The sequence below is a fragment of the Oncorhynchus mykiss genome, chromosome 19 (assembly GCF_013265735.2).
Source record: "Oncorhynchus mykiss isolate Arlee chromosome 19, USDA_OmykA_1.1, whole genome shotgun sequence".
NCBI lineage: Eukaryota > Metazoa > Chordata > Actinopteri > Salmoniformes > Salmonidae > Oncorhynchus > Oncorhynchus mykiss.
Genome location: NC_048583.1, coordinates 36660734 through 36675260, shown reverse-complemented (window position 1 = coordinate 36675260; position 14527 = coordinate 36660734). Strand labels below are relative to the sequence as shown.

The 14527-nt window shown below is 44.0% G+C and overlaps 1 protein-coding gene across 2 annotated transcripts in view; it reads left to right on the top strand.

The window, feature by feature from the left end:
- Positions 1–728: 728 nt before the first annotated feature.
- Positions 729–14527, top strand: part of LOC110497749 (potassium channel subfamily K member 10) — a 32946-nt gene continuing 19147 nt past the window's right edge. Inside the window, exons 1-2 of one of the 2 annotated variants that reach the window (XM_021574082.2) lie at positions 729–1035; positions 9407–9819. In XM_021574082.2, the coding sequence (XP_021429757.1) occupies position 1035; positions 9407–9819 (414 nt within the window). In that variant the 5' untranslated portion in view covers positions 729–1034. Of the gene's footprint in view, positions 1036–1304; positions 1654–9406; positions 9820–14527 lie in introns of those variants that run through there. The other variant, XM_021574081.2, reaches the window with a different exon arrangement.

Here is a 14527-nt window from a genome sequence, read left to right as displayed (position 1 = left end):
TTTAAAAAAATATATATTTGTGCGCTTGTTTGACGTTTTACTGCTTTGTTTGGGAGCTAGTAACATACGCTTTTCGCTGCACACCGTACAACATCTGCTAAACTGTGTGAGCGACCAACAAACTTTGATTTGATTTATTCACAAATCTATGCCCACAATAGGATGACTACAATAGTATATCACCAACCAATGGCTTGCTTTCCTTGCAGACAGTTTTTACACTTGGTATGCCAATTCTATTTCAGTTTAAAGTCAGACAGCTGTCTATCATAACTGGTTGAAGGTTCTTGGGGAAGCATTGTCTATAGCAACTACAGCCGCTCAGTGTTTCTGGAGGTGCACTTTTCTCATTGTGGAATACCATTGTAATGGTTTCTCTGGATAATTATACATTTGTTAAACAACAGTGAGATGTTCAATGAACTGTATCAAAATGAAACGAAATGATGATATATCCATTTGTTTGTTTAATTTCTTTAAAAAAGTGTCCACTAGTGGTTGAATGATATGCAATTATACTACTCAAATGCATAATTCAACACATATGCAAATCATAGGACATTTTGATGTTATTAACATCACGGCAAGGTGCTTCGTTCAGCAAGGCCGATCCACTGCAAAAATAACAATAATTTGATTTAATTTCAGTTTTTTTTAAACAAATTGTAGCCTACTGACTGAAAGCGCGTGTTGTATCTTAAATGCATTTCAAGCATCCCTATAAAATAAGTGATGTTTATCTAGAACCTCAAAATAACAGCGCAAGATTTTATGGCATCTTTTTAAGGGGCACAGTGACAGTATTGCAGAGATTACTGGTCTCGATGTAGGCTATTGATTTTGATACATTATGTATGATTTTTCCAACATCGGATGATGTAATGTTTTTTTTTTTGTTGTCTATGCTTGAATACATTATTTATGACTTTTACTCCCGCGCCATGTGCCTACACGCCGGTACCCAATCGTGATTGGAGTGGAGTGGGAATTAACTGAAAAAGGAGGATAGACGCTACCCCCCCCTGTCACAAAATAGTAAGTAAACCATTTAGACATTTATTAATTAGCATGTATATAATGAGCCTACAGTATTAGTGGTAATATCATTAGTACTTTTAGAAAATCGTCCATTGATGGAGAGATGGACTACTATCCAAGAAACGTCGTTATTCCTTTGTTGGGGTTACATCCACATCCTTGTGTGAAGTTCGTTGTTCTAAATGCGTTCGTTGTCCACTTCTGTTCGGAGCCTTCTTCAAGTGTTCTGGTGTGCGAAATGTGTTGTAGCCCATAGGGTGGTCCTGAGTGGTGCGACAGGCAGTACACATACATAAACCTCATTACTATCAACCGCTGGGGTGCACCCACCCATGTCAAGCTGAGAAGGATAGGCAACATCTATGGCTTCAGACCCTGTCATTGCTCCAGACACATTTTCGCCTTACTTTTCGGGTATATTTTATCATGCCATTCGAAGCAACAATAATACATATTTGTGACAAGGGCGCTGGCACATTTGTTTTATTTTTCTACATTTTCTCAAGCGCTATTGAGCAGATCTATGGTCTTTGTGTTTATTGAGAAGAACAATAGCTATGAAATTTCCACTGGAAAACCCTAGAAAACAAGTCAATTTGGACCCGGAACAACAAGGTTAGTAAATGTACATTTTACTCTAAAAGTGGAGTTTGTGTAATGATAGCTTTGTGCAAGGATATGTTGACTGAAGAACCTGGGTATACAGTTGTCTCAGCATCTTTACTGTGTGACTTGGACAAAATTAGTTACAATGTGAATAGCTTTTCTTTCAAATAATTTATTTTGTGTTTATTTAATCTAAAATAGGAGCTTTAATGCCATTTACAATCATGCAATGTGCTTTTTATGACGCCAGGCGGTTGGGAGTGGATCTCTTTCTTCTCCATCCCTTATGTGCTCAGCTGTGTGGTAGGCTACAGTGTGCTCTTCGTTAGGGATAGATAGAGGCGGGGATAGGACAGCTGCTGGGGAGATGTCGTTCAGGCCAATTGGGAATTACTGGGCAGAGACAGAGCCTTTCTACTTACATTCCGCATGCTATTATCTGATTCAGTATTTGAATGTGGTCCTCCACTCTTAATCTCCATACTGAACCCACACAGACAGACTCCTTTCATGTGATGTTTCCTCATCTACAGCTGCTAGGCTGGATAAATCAATATTCTGGCCTCCCACTGTGCCACTTGCCTGGCTTCCCAGACTCCTTGTTCCAGCCAAACGCTACGCCACGCCCACGGATGTTAGCTTCTTCTCCACAATGAGTCTGGATCATAGATTTATGATAGACATCGCATCATTGTATCTGTCCAAGTATGGCGTATATGAGAGCATGGGCAGGGCCATTGAGGCCATCTCCATTTTGAAGTAGTACATTTTCTTCTTCTACTACTTCAATGACTTTGCAACGAAACTGAAAGGGTGCACACTGCCACCTGTATATTGTGTTGTTTGAACAGGTATAAAGCCAAGGTTGGTGATTTACTGCCACCTGCAGTTCTGGAATGTTTGCTCACAAGTATAATTAATTGGCCGATCCAAAGACAGTACAGTATGAAGATAGGCATAAACTGCTTCTCCAATAGAACTGCCCAATCATGCTTGTAGGCGATGCCATGGCAACGCTGGCTAGCTAAGCTCATGCGCAGAAAGACAAATTGGGTCTAACAGTCGTCTCATGCTGAACTGCACATGTACAGGCTATCAAGTCAAAGGGAATTCTTCAATATAAAGTTGGTTTTGACAAAAATGAAAACTTGTCAATTTTTCACTTTTCCAAAGGTTGGAGTAATAACACATTCAACTACCATTATCCCAGAAAACCTAGACCCACTCCAATTTGGATACCGCCTCTACAGATCCACAGATGATTTCATCTCTAACGCATTCCACACAGCCCTTTCCCACCTGGACAAAAGGAACACCTATGTGAGAATGCTATTCATTGACTACAGCTGAGCGATCAACACCATAGTGCCCTCAAAGCTCATCACTAAGCTAAGGACCCTGGGACTAAACACCTCCCTCTGCAACTGGATCCTGGAGATCCTGATGGGCCGCCCCCAGGTGGTAAGGGTAGGTAACACATCTGCCACACTGATTCTCAACACAGGGGCCCCTCAGAGGTGCGTGCGCAGTCCCCTCCTATACTCCCTGTTCACCCATGACTGCATGGCCATGCACAACTCCAACACCATCATTACGTTTGCCGACGACACAAAGGTGGTAGGCCTGATCACTGACAATGATGAGACAGCCTGCAGGGAGTAGGGAGGTCAGAGACCTGGTAGTGTGGTGCCAGGATAACAACCTCTACCTCAACGTGATCAAGACAAAGGAGATGATTGTGGACTATAGAAAAAGGAGGACCGAGCACGCCTCCATTCTCATCGATGGGGCTGTAGTGGAGCAGGTTGAGTTCCTTAGTGTCCACATCACTAACAAACTATCATGGTTCAAACACACCAAGACAGTCGTGAAAAGGGCACGACAACACCTATTCCCCCTCAGGAAACGGAAACGATTTGGCATGGGTCCTCAGATCCTCAAAAAGTTATGCAGCTGCACCATCAAGAGCATCCTGACTGGTTGCATCACTGCCTGGTATGGTAACTGCTCTGCCTCAGACCGCAAGGCACTACAGAGGGTAGTGCATACGGCCCAGTACATCACTGGGGCCAAGCTTCCTGCCATCCAGGACCTCTATACCAGGCGGTGTCAGAGGAAGGCCACAAAAATTGTCAAGGACTCCAGCCACCCTAGTCATAGACTGTTCTCTCTGCTACTGCACGGCAAGCGGTACCGTAGCGCCAAGTCTAGGTCAAAAAGGCTTCATAACAGCTTCTATCCCCAAGCCATAAGACTCTTGAAAAGTTAATCAAATGGCTACCCGGACTATTTGGATTGTCCCCACCCCACCCCCCAATTTTACGCTGCTGATACTCTCTGTTTATTATTCATGCATAGTCACTTTACCTCTACCTTATTTGTTATATATATTTTTTTCTTCTTAAAACTGCATTGTTGTTATTAAGGGCGTGTAAGTAATCATTTCACTGTTGTATTCAGCGCATGTGATGAATACAATTTTATTTTAAAGGGATACTTCAGGATTTTGGCAATGAGGCCTTTTATCTACTCCCCCAAAATCAGATGAACTCATTGATACCATTTTTATGTCTCCGTATCCACTATTTAGGAAATTAGAGGTAGGTTTCGTGATCCAATGCTAACTAATGATTGGAAGTCTGTGGGTATCTGCTTGCATGCAACCAGATACCCATAGACTCCCAGTTATTACGCTGACGCAAATTAGCAATTGCGCTAGTGCAACTTCCTTCAAACAGCATGCAGAGACATAAAAATGGTATCCACGAGTTCATCGGACTCTGGGTAGGTAGATAAAAGGTATCATTGCCAAAATCCCGAAGTATCCCTTTAAGACATTGACTCGAACATATGTTGAGCAACTGGATGCATCCGGTTTTCAGGGGAAATGGAAGGAGAACCTGTGACACGACTTCCACTTTTGGGCATTAATAAAGCTACACTCTGTCATAACTCCTCCTCCACATTTACTGGATCGGTTTGTCAAGATCAGAAGTAATTAAATGCCGCTCAGGCGTTTCTTTTACACCTGCTATGTTAGGTTACGGAACGAATGCGTACACATTCGGGGATATCTGATTGGTCCAGAAACCGATGGGTTGGGCCAGAGCAAGAACACGTGGGTAAAGCGCTGGTTTGAAAATTCGTCATTGGCTTTGATTTTCTGATGGTTTAGAGATAATCCAATTGCTGATGACTTTGTTTTGTATAATGCCTCTCGTCACCACAAACAACTTCAATGATGGCAGTCTCAGACTAAAGTATGTAACGTATAGAGAATGATAGAGGCCTCTAGTGGCCAAAAGGCAGATTTAGCATGGGCAACGCCATTGAGGGCTTCCACCATTTTAATGTAGTTAACTGGGTGCAACTTCCAACTTTATTGGCTGATCCCTCTTAATGACCCCGCTGGAGTCATGTCCAACTGGCTCATCAGGAGGGATCAGCCAATCGTGAAGAAAAAAATGTACTACTTCAAAATGGAGTTTGTCTCAATGGAGATGCCCCCTGTACTCACAGACGTCATAATGGGAACTATATAGGGATGCTCTACTATTCTTTGAGCTAATGACAGAGCGGCGGAATAATTGAGTTTGAGTAGTCAGGCTACTGTGCCCCAACAGTATACAAAAAGTTTAGGTGTCAGATTTAACACTTGCACTTTGTGTGGCTTGGCATAAGATATTTCTGTTGTAAACATGGATAGGAGGTATGAAATTATCATATCATGATCTCCAATCATCATCATAATGGCCTGTGGATGGCATCATCATATCCAGGATTTACCAGCCAATACCAGCCAATCAATCAAGAAAAAAAAATCATCTTTATCATCCATGCAGTTTAATTTAGCTTTTCTTTGAAGATCCTCCAGTGCATCACATCACACTTATTTTTGTCCTGTCAGCTTTGTATTCCTCTGGTAACGTCTGGATGAGAGACAGAGAGAGCGGTGGAAGATGGGGAGGAGGAATGTATTGGATAAAAGCATTAGCCTACTCTCCTGCATAATCAAATCTTGTAAAACTATGGAACTAAACAGGAGGTGGGTTCAGTGGTTTGAATACTATTATATATTTTGTGAAAGCTGAACTTGGAGCAAATCAAATCAAATTTGATTTGTCACATACACATGGTTAGCAGATGTTAATGCGAGTGTAGCGAAATGCTTGTGCTTCTAGTTCCGACAATGCAGTAATAACCAACAAGTAATCTAACTAACAATTCCAAAACTACTGTCTTGTACACAGTGTAAGGGGATAAAGAATATGTACATAAGGATATATGAATGAGTGATGATACAGAGCAGCATAGGCAAGATACAGTAGATGGTATCGAGTACAGTATATACATATGAGATGAGTATGTAAACAAAGTGGCATAGTTAAAGTGGCTAGTGATACATGTATTACATAAGGATACAGTCGATGATATAGAGTACAGTATATACGTATGCATATGAGATGAATAATGTAGGGTAAGTAACATTATATAAGGTAGCATTGTTTAAAGTGGCTAGTGATATATTTACATCCTTTCCCATCAATTCCCATTATTAAAGTGGCTGGAGTTGAGTCAGTGTCAGTGTGTTGGCAGCAGCCACTCAATGTTAGTGGTGGCTGTTTAACAGTCTGATGGCCTTGAGATAGAAGCTGTTTTTCAGTCTCTCGGTCCCAGCTTTGATGCACCTGTACTGACCTCGCCTTCTGGATGATAGCGGGGTGAACAGGCAGTGGCTCGGGTGGTTGATGTCCTTGATGATCTTTATGGCCTTCCTGTGACATCGGGTGGTGTAGGTGTCCTGGAGGGCAGGTAGTTTGCCCCCGGTGATGCGTTGTGCAGACCTCACTACCCTCTGGAGAGCCTTACGGTTGAGGGCGGAGAAGTTGCCGTACCAGGCGGTGATACAGCCCGCCAGGATGCTCTCGATTGTGCATCTGTAGAAGTTTGTGAGTGCTTTTGGTGACAAGCCGAATTTCTTCAGCCTCCTGAGGTTGAAGAGGCGCTGCTGCGCCTTCTTCACAATGCTGTCTGTGTGAGTGGACCAATTCAGTTTGTCTGTGATGTGTATGCCGAGGAACAGGGTGTACAGGAGAGGGCTCAGAACGCACCCTTGTGGGGCCCCAGTGTTGAGGATCAGCGGGGAGGAGATGTTGTTGCCTACCCTCACCACCTGGGGGCGGCCCGTCAGGAAGTCCAGTACCCAGTTGCACAGGGCGGGGTCGAGACCCAGGGTCTCGAGCTTGATGACGAGCTTGGAGGGTACTATGGTGTTGAATGCCGAGCTGTAGTCAATGAACAGCATTCTCACATAGGTATTCCTCTTGTCCAGATGGGTTAGGGCGGTGTGCAGTGTGGTTGAGATTGCATCGTCTGTGGACCTATTTGGGCGGTAAGCAAATTGGAGTGGGTCTAGGGTGTCAGGTAGGGTGGAGGTGATATGGTCCTTGACTAGTCTCTCAAAGCACTTCATGATGACGGAAGTGAGTGCTACGGGGCGGTAGTCGTTTAGCTCAGTTACCTTAGCTTTCTTGGGAACAGGAACAATGGTGGCCCTCTTGAAGCATGTGGGAACAGCAGACTGGTATAGGGATTGATTGAATATGTCCGTAAACACACCGGCCAGCTGGTCTGCGCATGCTCTGAGGGCGCGGCTGGGGATGCCGTCTGGGCCTGCAGCCTTGTGAGGGTTAACACGTTTAAATGTCTTACTCACCTCGGCTGCAGTGAAGGAGAGACCGCATGTTTTCGTTGCAGGCCGTGTTCATTTCAAAGCCACAGTAGGTTTCAAATCTAGATCGCCATTACAACCATGAGTTATGCTAATAATGATGGAACCATTTGTGATTGGAATTGAATGGCTATTTTTAGACGGATGCAGATTTAGTGGTAGAGAAATAGCTCAACCCCTTTCATAAAGTACTCGTCCAAGTATGATAAACTGTAGTGCCCATTTATTCCATTCCACTCATTTATCACAAACGATGCAAACCAACTCATGGTTTTGTCAGAGGAGTCAAGAAACTTGAATGGGTGGGCTGTAGAGTTGGATGTTCTATAATATCCATCAGCAGGCCCCTTTCTGTAGCTTGCAGGTCTGAAAATATTACACAAAATGTCTTCCTAAAAATAATCCCACCCACCCTAAGAAGTTAATTGTGAATTCCTTAATTGTGAAGTTACTCTTTTTGGGCCAGTTTCCCAAACTCCTAGTCTTGGACTAAAAAGCAAGCTCAATGGGGAATCTTCATTGAAAGTAGTTTTAAGTCCAGGACCATGCTTCATCTGTGTCTGGCAAACTGCCCTTATTGTCCTAAAAATAGCTTGAAAATGTTTTCCTAGGCACCGGTAATGTGGTAACTCAATGTGGCCACGTTGGTGTTGATGTTGGTGAATCTCCGGCTGTGTGTTCTCATCCTGATGACAGTTTGTTTTGATCAATTTAAACTGTGATCCATGCCAAAGGATGGACTAACATGATTTCAATCCCTGTAAGTGAGTGAAACTTCCTTGATGTCCTTGAGTCTTCATGACAGGTTGTGTTGGTGTTCATACTAAAGGATGCTAGACAGTTGTTCCAGGAACATAGTATGTGGTAGTGTAGTAAATGTATAATACAGTAAAATACACAAAAAGTACAGTTTAAATAGAAAAATACAATTCTTCACAAATTACGCATATTCTCCCAGATATGTATTAAATGAATACATTGCATATAGTATGCAAAGTATGACATATCCTGCAAACTGCAGGCTTCTTGTTGCAATTACACAAACACATCTTTAGTACAATAAGATATTTGCTTCTAGAATACTGACAGGGGCTTTTTAGATTGTGTCACTTTAAAAATAAATAAAAAATGGGCTAGCACGTTACATAGCCATATGGCCAGTCAATCTCTCAAATTAAACAAAGAAGCACCTCCCTATGAACAATGAGCTCTTTTTTTAAAACAGAGTGTTAGGTATTGCATCATGGTGAAACCCAGCCAGGCCCCTCCCACCCTCCCTGGGGCTCAGTCAGAACAATCTCCCATAGGAGGAGATCTAAATATGGATGCCTCCTTGACAAAGTCCCCCACCTTGGGTGACCCCACCCCCCTCCCCATTCACATGCATTTATTGCACACCCCATTCGCAATGCAATGACCCAGTGGCAGTTATCCCCCTCTCTTACTGGCCACGCTTGTCTATTAGAGAGATTGAATCCTGCTTTCGGAGAGGAAAGCGTATACATTTTTTAAGCACACTCTTGTCAATGTTCTTGGTGTCTGTGTGTCAACAACAACTTGTCCTTCCCTTGATATCAAAACACCCACCGCATAATGCCATTTAGATACGGCTGTGGAAATTAGAATCGAGGGTTGAATACAAAACAATTCTCACTGTGGTAACATTATTACATATCGCAATGGCCTGCTGGGATCTCAGAGAGAGAGAGAGATGAAACGCTATTCTACCCTAGGGTGGAATGGGGCATCAGTCCAGGGCTGCAGGCTGAGTACTACACTAATGGCTTCTATCATTAGTCTGCTCCGATAGATGAATACAGTTATCCCATCTGCCTCTCCGTTAATGTCTAGAACTGCAGAGGACAATGCACCATACTTGAACTTTGACTGTTTTGGGGTATTATTCAGGGCAGGTAAGGTCAATGTCAACATTGTCAAAATGCCCTGTAATAACAAACTAAAATGCTATATTCCTAGAGGTTAATTAAAACAATAGTTTGCTAACACTATTACTCTCTCTCCTCCTGTTAGTGGCAGTCCAAACCAACTTGGTCCCTCCCAAGAAGGTCCAGTCAGGGATGGTCCAATCCAGCCCTGTCCAGGCCAGTGGGGCAGCCATGCAGAACCCGATGGGCTGTGATCCCAAGGGGGCCAACGGCCACTGCCCCTTACCCCGGCTCTCCGTCTCCTCCCGTTCCGCCAGCGTGGTGGCCAGCATGGACACCACCGGTGACCTCTTGGCCCTCCACTCTGTGATGAAGTGGAAGACGGTGGTGGCGGTGTTTGTGGTGGTGGTGGCCTACTTGGTGGGTGGCGGCTTGGCCTTCCGGGCCCTGGAGCAGCCTTTCGAGAGCAACCAGAAGGACAGCATCACCCTGGAGAAAGCTTTGTTCCTGCAGAGGCACCGCTGTGTAATGCCTGCTGAACTGGAGGCACTCATCAAGGTGAGTGTTGGTGGTGGTGGTGGCTCACTACATGTGGACACCTTCTTGTCAAACTTCTCATTCCAAAGTCATGGGCATAAATATGGAGTTGGTCCCCCCTTTGCTGCTATAACAGCCTCCACTCTTCTAGGAAGGCTTTCCACTAGATGTTGGTACATTGCTGCGGGGACTTACATACATTCAGCCACAAGAGCATTATTGAGGTTGGACACTGATGTTGCACGATTAGACCTAGCTTGCAGTTTGCGTTCCGATTAAACCAAAGGTGTTTGATGGGTTTGAGGTCAGGGCTCTGTGCAGGCCAGTCAAGGTCTTCCCCACCGATCTCGACAAACCATTTCTGTATGGACCTCGCTTTGTGCACGGGGGCATTGCCATGCTGAAACAGGAAAGGGCCTTCCCCAAACTGTTGCCACAAAGTTAGAAGCACAGAAGTGTCTAGATTGTCATTGTATGCTGTAGGGTTATGATTCCCCTTCACTCGAACTAAGGGGCCTAACCCGAACCATGAAAAACAGCCCCACACCATTATTCCTTCTCCACCCAACTTTACACTTGGCATTATGCATTCGGGCAGGTAGCGTTCCCCTGGCATCTGCCAAACCCAGATTTGTCAGTCAGACTGCTAGATGGTGAAGTGTGATTCATCACTCCAGAGAACGCATTTCCACTGCTCCAGAGTCCAATGGTGGCGAGCTTTACACCACTCCAGCCAACGCTTGGCATTGCGCATTATGATCTTAGGCTTGCGTGCGGCTACTCGTCCATTTCATGAAGCTACCGACGAACAGTTATTGTGCGGATGTTGCTTCCAGAGGCAGTTTGGAACTCTGTAGTGTAGTTGCAACCAAGGACAGACCATTTTTGCGCCCCACGCGTTTCAGCACTCGGCAGTCCCATTCTTTGAGATTTTGTGGCCTAACACTTCGCGGTTGAGCCGTTGTTGCTCCTAGACGTTTCCACTATAATAGCACTTTCATTTGACCGGGGCAGCTCTATCAGGGCAGACATTTGACAACGACTTGTTGGAAATGTGGCATCCTATGACAGTGCCACTTTGAATGTCCCTGAGCTCCTCAGTATGGGCCATTCTTCTGACAATGTGTCTATGGAGATTGCATGGCCGTGTGCTCAATTTTATACACCTATCAGCAACGAGTGAGGTTGAAATAGCCAAATCCACATACTTTTGGCCATGTAGTGTATGTGTGTGCGTGTGTGGCTGACCTTCATAAGGGATCATTGGGGCGTTGAATAGTGATGGTTATAGTGAATTAATAATTTATGTGATCTGGCAGATAATGGGATCTGTTTATGATAGATGATCATGGGATCCTCATAGAATTCTTTGGGTCAACATGTGCTTACAATAAGTATTGGTCTGTTCATATGAACACTAATCTTTTAAAATTATATTCTATGTTCTGGAGCAATTATGTTATAGTGAATGGACTTCGGTATTGTCATATCTACAAAGTTATGGGTGTGCAGCTTTAGTGCAAAAGTACATATATGTATGATGAGTTACGTAGATGCCCAGCTAGAGAAATGTAAAATAGGGTTGTTTGTATCCATATTACATTTGAAATCCTGCTTTAGTAGCTCATTATAATTCCTCCAGCTGTCCATGAGTCATGAGATATGAGTTAGGAACTAGCTAGCTAGTCAGGATTGTTATCGGTAGCTAGCTTAGCCAGCTAACTTTCTTAGCTAACTAGCTTGGAAATGAAACAACTCCCTGAGGAACAATAACGTTTGACACCTGGCTAGCTAACATTAGCTAGCAACAACTCTTACCCCTAAACTCCTGCTTGCTTCACACAAAGTAGCTAGCTAGCTTGATAAAATATGTTTATTAATATCTGGTACTTCATTCAGCTGACTAACATTAGCTAGCTAGTAAATAATTGAAAGGACAGCAAACATTTGATGTTCTGACACTACACTAATGTTAGACCTACTGTGTAAATTGTTCCCTTACCTCAGTTCTTTTGAAGTCTTTCATAATAAACAAAGTTATGTCTTGTTGTTGAAATCACAGCTAATATTGCGGAGAGGCCTGACATTTTTTTTGAAAGACTGTGCTAAAAGAATTATGTTAGGACAGTGAGTGGATCTCTCTAGCTAACTGACACTGAAATTCATATATTCCTGCCCCAACGTGAGTAGTACTAGCCAGTTGGTCGGGTGTGTACTGACGTGATGCTATGACGTCTCCTCTTTCCAAGGGTTATCACTAGTTACCACAGCCACAAATGGCTAAACCCTGCCTTTTTCTACAAGTTTTCTTAAAATATGACTTTAAACAACCTTAATCACACAGCTAACCTTATGTCTAAATCTAACCTTAAATTGAGACTAAAAAGCAGAACATGTTCAAGAAATGTTTACAATATAGTTAATTTTGACTTTGTGGCTGTGGTAACTAGTGACAACCCTTTGCAAGCGCGAGTGTCATGCAGTTTACACACCCGAAAATGTCATTATGTTAATGCCCAATAATGAGTATATTGAGAATGTACGATCCCGGAAATAGTTATTTTCATGCAGTGCATGGGAACACACCCTGCTGACTACCCCCTGGTCGGCTGTGTGTTCTGTCACGAACCGGCTCGTAGCCCTTAACAAAAAGGGAGACAACGCAGAGATCAAGGGATTACAAAAATATATTTTATACCTATATACAATTAATGATGATGTGTGTAGTCAGTAATGTAAGTGAATGGTTTTGTGTATAGATGATGATAATGAGGGGTGCTTAGAGGTGCCAAAACAAAGGTATTTATTCCCGGGGACACACCCGAGCCCAGTTGTGTCCCGTTTAGCTGACGACCCGGCCGGCGCTGCCCACTGACATCCTATTAAGGAAAACAAGATCACAGAGAAAGAATTCGGCAGACTGAGTGCATCCACCCACAAGTTGAATGACAAATCCACGAGAGCAGCAGCCAGCACCCTAGTTGAGGTAAGCAACCTCTTTGCATCCCCAAAAGCCTGTTGACAGAGGAGACCAGACGAGACCACCTTAGCTTTCAGCAAGTCTGTCATCAGAGTGATTACGGTAGAGAAGTTCCTACAGAAACTACAGTAATAACCAATCATTCCCAAGAAACCCATCAGTTCCTTTTTAGTAGTTGGCGGTGGGAAAGCATCAATAGCTACCACTTTAGCCCGAACAGGATGCACTTCACCCTGCCCAACCACCTTACCAAGGTACGTAACAGTCGCCTGAGCCAACAAACATTAATCCAGATTGATAGTGAAGCAACCAGCAGCCAGGCGGTTGAACAAGGCTTGAATAAGGGACAGATGCTCCTCCCAGGTATCTGCATAAACCACTACATCATCCAGATAAACAGCACAACCGACCAGACTGGAGACAACCCTGTTCACAAGGCGCTGAAAAGTGGCAGGTTCATTACACAGGCCGAAGCTCATAACCAAATAAAAGTACAGACCGGAGGGTGTAATAAAGGCAGAGATGTCACATGCCCTACTCGTCTGGGGCACCTGGCAATAGCCCTTTAACAGGTCAACTTGCTCACAAACTTAGATGCTCCGACCTGATCAATGCAGTCCTCCATCCGAGGAAGAGGAAATTAATCTGGTTTAGTGACACGGTTTACCTTACAATAGTCCGTACAACATCTGTTTGCCCAGAAGCCCAGCTGAAGAAAGAAGACTGATTGCTGATCAATCTCAGCATCCAGACAATGCCGTTTCGCTCAAGAAACTACAGAACTGCTGACGGATGGGGTCAGCATCTCCAATGTCAATATCGTGTTCTATTAAGTTTGTACTTGTAGGTGTATCAGAAAACAACTGGAAAACTCAATCAGACCGACCAACTCGTCCCGCCTATCAGCAGGTAGATGAGCGAGAAGGCTATCCAAAACATCCAGTGACTGAATTTTTCAATCTACCCTGCAGTACGCAATCGTCAGGACCAGGGACATCCTCCTCACCATGCACGGATCTAGCATGACAAAAAGAAGAACCCAGCAATCCAACAGTACCGGCCAAAATAACAGGTTTACTGTCCTCTGTGGACTCCCAGTTCGGCCCCAGAGGAATGTGCATCATAGGGCTTTAGCAGATTTACAGTTGGCACAGTTGGTGCGCAGATGGCACAGTTGGTGCGTTTTCCTCCATTCTGGAAAACTAGATAGTTTTGCTCAGTGCACTGGTGCACAACCGTATATGGACCTTGAAACATGACTTGAAAAGGAGAACCAACAATTGGCAGCAGAGCAAGAACCTGGTCACCTGGACTAAAGTGACGAAGCTTAGCTCGCTGATCAAATATACCTTTCATCCTCCCCTGTAAAGATGATAGCTTCTCTTTAGCCATCTCACTAGCGGTGTACAGGCGTCGCCAGAAATCACACACAAGATAACAAGGACTGAGGTGGCTCAGGAGACTTCCAGTCATCCTGGAGGACCGCTCCTCCATCTCCGTACAATAAGCTCTCAACAAAGTGTTTGATGGAAACATTCCAGCGGTCCTTGACTCTGCGCCAAATTGTGTTTAATATGGAGCTGTTGGAGAACCTGACCAAACAGATTAGAGGTGAAATTAGAACCTTGGTCACTCGGAATGACCTTAGGGATTCCAAACAGCGAGAAACTGAGTCAAAGCTTTTAGCACAGGCTTAGTCATGATAGACCAGAGAGGATAGGCAGCAGGAAACCCAGTGGTCTGACACAT